The following is an 8,399-nucleotide window of genomic DNA, read 5'->3' as shown; positions in this document are numbered from 1 at the left end:
GGTTTCAAAAATATCATCAACAAAATTAAGCCGGTTTGTTTCTTAATGTTCGTGTTTGTTTGATTGAACGGCTGATTTGATTGATTGATTGATTGATTGATTGATTGACTTAATTATTGATTTATTGATTTGTAGTTGAATTAGTCGGCTGATTCGTTAGTAGGTCGGATGGCTGTTGTTCGGTCGATTCAACTTGTTGATTTGATTGGTTCAGTCGATCGATCCACTCCATGATTTTTACCTTTTCATTCATTCAATTTTTTCATAGAGAAAATTTTTCCAGTTGTATAGGCCCGTGTGTACTTACTTAATAGAGTGTCCCGTAGTTATATGAAAAGCAATTAGTTTGGAATAGGTACACAATTGGGATAGATATCAAAATTTTTGGAATTTTACGCAGATTACAAAAATTATAAAAAAATGAATTTGCTTGTTTAAAATAACATAAAGTTTAAATTTTTTTAGAGTCCTCTCAATTAGTTGAATAATTCACAAGAAGACAAATTAATTTTTTAAATTACTTGAATAAATCACAAGAATACAAAATGAGCACACTTACAATAGAATTTAGAACTATCGTTGTGTACAAAATATTGTATTTTTGGGCAGCGTGATGGCTCATTGGTTAAAGGCGCCTGGTCTTGTTGTTTCGATGACTGGGTTCGAATACAAAGAGATTTCCGTTTATTACATGCAATGTTTAGGATGCGTGGTTTTCACGCCTATTCATATACGTAGTGTATGTTTGTCGTTTAAACCTCTGAAGCAAGTGCAAAAGAGAAAAGAGAAAATGAACTTTAACATTCACACACGCTCACATGTTCACACTCGCACGCATTCAAATTTAGTATTCGTATATTTTGAAATAGCTGGCCTCCTATGATGATGAAGAATCCGGCGATGAGAGCTTCCGTGGTTGGTACGAATATGTCTTCCTGTACCTCGATCCCTGTTGGTCGTTCGGCGATGCCGTCGTGAATGTCTTCTTGGCCCAGTTCGTTTCTGATAAGTATGGCAGATTTTTAGACGACGCGAACGTAACGACAGTCGCCGCAACTGACATGATGGCCCAACTGAAGGAGATGAGGGTAGCTTGGAGACAATCGCTCTTCTTGCTCTTTGTTTGCGGCATCATCTATTTGGTCTTGCTTCTTGGCATTGATAGTGGTTTGTTTGGCAAGATTTCCAAAAAGTTAGTTTATGCTGGCCTTGTTGCCTGTTTTTGTGTATACATGTTTGTGAGTTTTTGTGTTATTGTGTGGCTGTGATTGCCTGTTTGGTTGCTTATATGCGTGCTTGCATAAATATAGGGTTAACACTGTGATGCATCCACCACCTGTTCTGTTATTACTGCTACTACTTCCAACTCACTTACCACAGCCTCAGTAAGAAGTCGCCTCATCAGGTCGACTCTAAGCAGCAACTGGATAGTGACGTAATAGCAGAGAAAGGAAGAATATTTAGAGGTGAAAATTACAATGATGACTTGAAGATGATGGCGATGATGAATGATGATGTTCCTGGGGACGATGATGATGACAATGTTGCTGGCTGTGATGACTACACTTAATGCACTTAATGTACTTGCAGAGAAAGACAATAGTGGTGATCTTCTGATTGTCAACGAACTTGTTAAAGTATTAGCATTATATTCATCATTTTGTTCTCATTATCATATCATCATCATCATCGTTGTCACATTATATAATTATCAATATCTTCACCATCGGCGTTATAACTGGTGTTATAACATTACTCTACATTTTACATTAATACATATAACGTAGTACGATGCCATTGCGATGTCATTAAGATCAAATTACTTTAAAACAGCGGTTCTCAATCTGTGGTCCGCGGACATTTGCCTGGTGGTCCGCGAGCTAAGTGTGAAGTGCAAATTTTTTTTAATAAAAAAAACGAAAAAGATGAACTCCGATTGAGTCTTTCGAGCATTACGCCTTGTTTGGATAAGCAATGCCCAACTGTGCAAGCTCAAAGCTCACACTAAAATTAAATGTAGCGTTATTTCTAATGTATTTGGCACGTTAAAAAACCACCTGTTCATTATTATTCATTATTGTTAGCGAGTGACATTTGTTCATTGTAAAAGATGCAATTACAATTTGCTTCATATTCGATACGCTGTACAGAAACATCAATGTAAAACGAACATTATACTTTTTAATTTGAAGTTAAAACATTTATTAAAATATATAATAAATAATTTTAAATAACAATTTTAATACACCTATAGTACAGTGTGATAACTGTAGTTCTCTATGTCTAATAGTTATACTAAGAACTATGTTATACTAACTATGTGTAGCTGTTACGTCATATTTTGAAATAATAATTATATATAAATATAAATTTCAAGTGGGCTAGTAGCAAAATTTTCAGTAGTAGTCCGCGGCTGAGATACACATTTTTTAAGTGGTCTTTGAATCTCAAAAGGTTGAGAAGCGCGGCTTTAAAACAACTTTAATCTGATCACAATCCCATATTCGTTCTTGTATTTTTCAATCATAACTCCATATTCATCTTTGTATTTTTCAATCATAACTCCATATTCATCTTTGTATTTTTCAATCATAACTTCATATTCATCTTTGTATTTTTCAATCATAACTCCATATTCATCTTTGTATTTTTCAATCATAACTTCATAGTTACCTTTATTTACCACTCTTGTATTAACTTTGTATATTTGGTTTGTTAGGAATCTTGTAATCCATTCTTGGATAACTACATTGTCCGTTTAATCTGAAATTTCTGATGGCAATGCATGCATCAACTAACGAACCTAATTAAATTAATAAATAAATTAATGGATTGAAAGATATTTGTCAGCGTCTTAGAGTTATTATAGGTGTCTCAGCAAATCATGACCAACTAGCGAGTAAAATAAAACGCACCAATAAATAAATATTATTCGACGTATATAAACAAGATTCTTAAAAAATCGCTTTTTTCTTTTGTTTCTTGCTGACTAACCCGACTAAACTCAAACATTTATTTTACTCCCCGCCACCGAGGTTTACGATCCGCCATTCTGGCAGTCACTACGCAGTTTCCTATCAAAAACTCCTGCGAAAAAATTGGTGGCGGTGAACGGGGTTAGTTTCGGGACGAGAAGGGGCGAATGTTTTGGTCTGCTGGGAGTAAATGGGGCTGGAAAGAGTACTTTGTTCAAAATGATCACTGGAGAAATATGTCCGACATCTGGTTATGCCATTGTTGATGGGTCCAGGTTAGTTTATTTTCTATATTCTGCCACGTGTTGAGCTGTTAATTATTGTTGTTGTTGCTGTTGTTCTTGTAATTATTGCAGACAACCATTATTAAGATTTATTATACCTTGGCTTGGCTGACGCCGTGTTGTAACAATTATTGTTGTTGCTGCTGTTTTGATTTTACTATTAATGAAATTTTTTTTATGTTTTATTCATTCATTCATTCATCAATTAGATATTTCACAGCCACAAAATCTTGTAAGCCTAGCTCTTATAAAAATATTATTATTAATTGTTATTATTATCCCTTACCGTAATCCTGGCCAAATATCAACCAACACAGCCAATCTAATTACAACAGCACAACAACATAGAGCTAATATTTTATTATTAGCGATAATAGAAACATCTATCCATTTAAAACAACGCTCATCCAACCATATCTACAACAACATCAACATGAACAACACGATCATCAGCATCATGAGCAATCGTTCGTCCGCCCTCCGAAAGTTTGGGTACTGCCCACAAACTGAAGCCCTGTGCCCACTGATGAACGTTCAGGAACACCTCTTCCTCTTCGCCAGGCTCCGAGGGATTTCATTCCAGAACATTAAAAATGTGCGCCGTTCACATCTTTTTTTCAAATTCTTTTTTGTAAAAGTATTTTTGTTGATTTCGTTGTCTTTTCAATGTCGTTGATGATGTGGACAATTCAGATTATATTTTTAGAATTTCAATTCATTTTAAAGTTTAACGCTAGCTGAGATTTATCTATTATTTGTTGAAACATGAAGATCTTAAACAATTTTCTCTAATTATGAAATTATCCAATCAGTCAATCAATCATTCGATGTTCGCAATCAATCATTTAATGTACACAATCAATACTTCAACGCATCACCGTCGATTAGGTTGTAGAGTGGGGCTTGAGGCACATGGGTCTGAGGAACTACTCGAAACAACTGCCCTCCAAACTGTCGGGAGGTAACAGGAGGAAGCTGCAAGTGACCCTCGCCATCATCGGCAATCCTCAACTCATCTGTCTCGTTCGTTCAATCATTCATCATTTAAAGCCTACTATCGCTTTTCGCTATTTATTCAACTTCTGGACCAATAAACTTTTCAACCAACAACTCCTCAGCCAACATTCAATCACTGAACTTTTTGACCAACATTTAATCACTTAACTTTTCAACCAACATTCAATCACTCAACTTTTTGACCAACATTCAATCACTCAATTTTTTGATCAACATTCAATCACTCAACTTTTTGACCAACATTTAATCACACAACTGTTCAACCAGCATTCAATCACTTAACGTTTATATGAACACCCAACCGCTAACCGATCCAACATTGAAACAACACAGGACGAGCCAACCACGGGGGTCGACCCCAGGGCTCGCAGGTACGTGTGGGAGTGCATTTCTGGGTCTTCTACCATCGATCACGGTGTTCTGCTAACTACGCACAGGTGTAGATAGTGATGATGATGATAATGATGAAACAAACGGTTCTTAAATTTAAATACTCAGAGCGGAGATTGGTGAGGGCATCGCAATGAGACGTGCACGAAGTCTTGTAACGTCGTTAACAATAATAATAATGCTAATAACAACAATAATATACATTCTTCAAACAACCATCCATCCATTCACTCATTCAATCATCAATCTTTCATTTATTTAATCAATTCATCTATTTACCTTTTATCACTCATTCATCCACCAATTCATTAAACCGTAGTTCCATCCATTCATCCAATCATTCATTCATTTATTTATCCATCTATCTATTCTATTATCAGTTTATCTATTGATACGTTTCAGTCATTCGTTTATCCATCCACCCATAATCTATGCATCCATCCACTAATTTATTCACCCTTTTAGGCACATCCTCAGTTATCCAACACTTATTCATCCATTTAACAATCTATTCAACCGATCACCATTTCATTCAATCATTCATCCATTCAAACATATATTTAATCTATCCTCGGTTTATCCATTCGTTCTGTCTACTCATCGAATACCCTCTGCAATATTTGTTCATTCATCCATCCAACCAACCAACCATCTATCCAACCAACCAACCATCTATTTATATGTTTGAAAACAGCATGGAAGAGAGCGAATCGCTTTGCCACAAACTGACCATCATGTTGAGTGGACAACTCGTCTGCTTTGGCAACCTTCAGCACATTAAATCAAAGTTGGTGCTGTTTTTATCATTTACGGCACGAACGCCATCCTGACGTTGGACATCGCTTGAAAGTCACATTTTTGTATCATTATAATTATAATGAAGATTGTGTTTTAATTGAATGGTCAAAAAGAAAAAAAAGCTTTTGTAATCACGCACCACTTGCATTCACTTGCTTGCAATACACACGCGTGTACATGCACACGTACTTGCAGATTCAGCAGAGGTTACACGATAAACTTGAAGATGTACAACTTGACAGCAGAGGAGAACAAGAAAGCAGCTACAGAGATTGACGACTTCATAGCTTCCAGCTTCAACGATGCTGTTCTTACTAGCAAGTCTGTTCTCGTTTCATTATAATCGAGTGACATTTCAATAACGGTTTTATTATACAAATTTCAAAAGTGATCTGAAATTTTTAGCACAATTCTCAACCATATATTATAAAACCATAATTTTTATTTAACATCCTATTTAACAAATATGCAACTATCACATAAATAAAAATTGGATAAAAAATAAAATAATCCATTATCAATGGATATAAAAATTCCATGATCCAAAAAATAATAGAGCGTAGAGAACAAAAAAGTAGCAACAACAATAATGCAACCGAAAATAGTAACAAAAATAACCTAGTAATATATTATAAGAATCATATGTCAACCACTTTCGTACAGGACGAAAAAATTATGAAAAGAATCAACAAATAACGTCCAAGAAACCAACGGAAACGATAGTATTAAACTGTGAATATACTACTCCAACCAAAGAACGTCATCTCTAGTGATGAAAAACAACTGCACTAGTAAACCAGAATCGATAATGGATCATAGCCATCTAATGTATTTATTCTGTTGTTCAAATGTGATATTGGTGAGTGTTTGAGCACCATAATTCTAAATATATTGGTATGACGACGACTAAGTTATCGAGAAGACTCACGATGCACGTACAAACTGGCGCTATGAAGAATCACATGAAAGAGAACCACAAAACTAAAATTACTAGACAAATCCTGGACCACAATGTTGCAATTTTACATTACAATAACAACCATTATAATTTATGACTAGCCGAATCAAAACTCATAAAACAAAGACATCCGATAATAAATATTCAACAACGGGCAATTGGAATTCTTCCTACCAATAAATTTAGAAACAGAGAAATCATCAATAATGAAATCACGTAAAGTATTATATTTATCAATAATGAGAACACATAAAAGTGTTATATTTATCGATAATGAAAACAAATAAAAGTGTTATATTTTGCGATGTTGAAAGATTGTAAAACTAAATATTCACTTTGAATAAACGAGGAACTAATAAATAGGCACTGTATAAAAATATTTGAGCATCTGGGCACAACCACAAGATATCAATTTGAACACCGAAGATGGTATAGGAATACCGAAAAAAGCTTTTCTGTTCTATCATGCATAAAACAAACACAAATTTTGATTTTGAACTAAAGAAACTTAAAAATGATTTACGATCAACCGTTAGAAAAATCGAAAAGTTAAATTGGAAGTTAACTGACGCCGAATATGCTGTGACTTTTATCAATATATATATATAAATATATATATATATATATATATATATATATATATATATATATAACTAGGTATATATATAACTATGGAACTATATACTATATATATATATATATATATATATATATATATATATATATATATATATATATATTAAATATATATACTCCATAAAGTTCCATAGTTATATATAAGCATAGTTCACCATCAGAACTATAGGCATAGTTCACAATCTATATATATATTTATATGCAGATTTCATTGAATATTTTTGCCCACTTCGCGTTAATTAACTTTGTAAAAATACACTCAACGATATGGAATTGTTGTAAATCGTATTTATTGAGAACTAGTGACATAATTTGACTGGTTAACAACGTTGTTTCAGTGTAAACACCATCTTCAGAGCCTTGTGTGAGATACAAATATTAATATTAAAATAAATGGATATATATATGTATATATTGGGTTTAGACTATCATGAATACAATTATTTATATAGATCACTGCGTTTTCGGCATTATTAAACTTGTAGTTGAGTTTCTCAATTTTTCTAACGAGACTTTTATCGTATTGATGAAGTTTATTAAGGTTAAATAAAAAACTTTTAATATTTGACATTTTTGACAAAACATTATTAATAACGTTATTACTACAGAAAAGCTCTTTTGGTATCGACTGCCATCATCAGTGTAGTTATATAGTATTGTTCTGTCTCTCTGTCTTTGTTTTTACAGCGACTTTGATTGTAACTTAATTAGAATTAAAGTTAATCATGTGTTTCTTTGTTGGAAGAATATTGGTATTATTTAGTTGAATATTTATTGCTTGTTTACGTTTCCATTTCCATTACCAGGAATTTCAACGTAGTGCAGTATCAAGCTCCCATAATGTCATCACAGTTGGGTTCAGTGTTCGACAAGTTGTCTCATGGGAAAAATAAAAAACTTTTTGAAGATTTCTCAATCAGTCAAACCACTTTGGAACAGGTTGGTTTGTGGGTTGATTGATTGCTCATTACATAATAGCATCTAATAATACATAACACATGCAGGTGTTCCTTGTATTTGCAGACGTTCCCAGAACGTGATTCCTGAATGTTGCGTGTGTCTGTGTCCGTGTGTCTGAGTGTACGCACTTGATATCTTTTATGTTGTGCATGTGAAACGTATTCATTTCTCTAGTCATAGGACATTATATATATATATATATATATATATATATATATATATATATATATATATATATATATGTTGGTAATAGACCATAATTTTTACAATATTCTATAAATTCTACCGAATGTTTGGCATTAATATGTTTGTAGTTCGTTATTTCGATTTTTCTCACTAAAGTTTTTTTTGGTGAACGTTTAGTTTATTAAATCAAAATAA

The 8,399-nt window shown here is 33.3% G+C and overlaps 1 protein-coding gene across 1 annotated transcript; it reads left to right on the top strand.

The window, feature by feature from the left end:
* Positions 1-3,095: 3,095 nt before the first annotated feature.
* On the top strand, positions 3,096-8,018 carry HELRODRAFT_91019 (hypothetical protein; the record flags this gene model as incomplete). The annotated part of the gene is made up of 7 exons (XM_009033538.1): positions 3,096-3,250; positions 3,713-3,854; positions 4,148-4,282; positions 4,610-4,713; positions 5,361-5,453; positions 5,660-5,785; positions 7,865-8,018. Coding segments are annotated over 7 exons (909 nt in total), but the record flags the coding sequence as incomplete, so codon positions are not given.
* Positions 8,019-8,399: the final 381 nt, after the last annotated feature.

Source organism: Helobdella robusta, assembly GCF_000326865.2.
Source record: "Helobdella robusta unplaced genomic scaffold HELROscaffold_93, whole genome shotgun sequence".
In the NCBI taxonomy this organism is placed as follows: domain Eukaryota; kingdom Metazoa; phylum Annelida; class Clitellata; order Rhynchobdellida; family Glossiphoniidae; genus Helobdella; species Helobdella robusta.
This window is presented reverse-complemented; position numbering and strand designations above follow the sequence as displayed.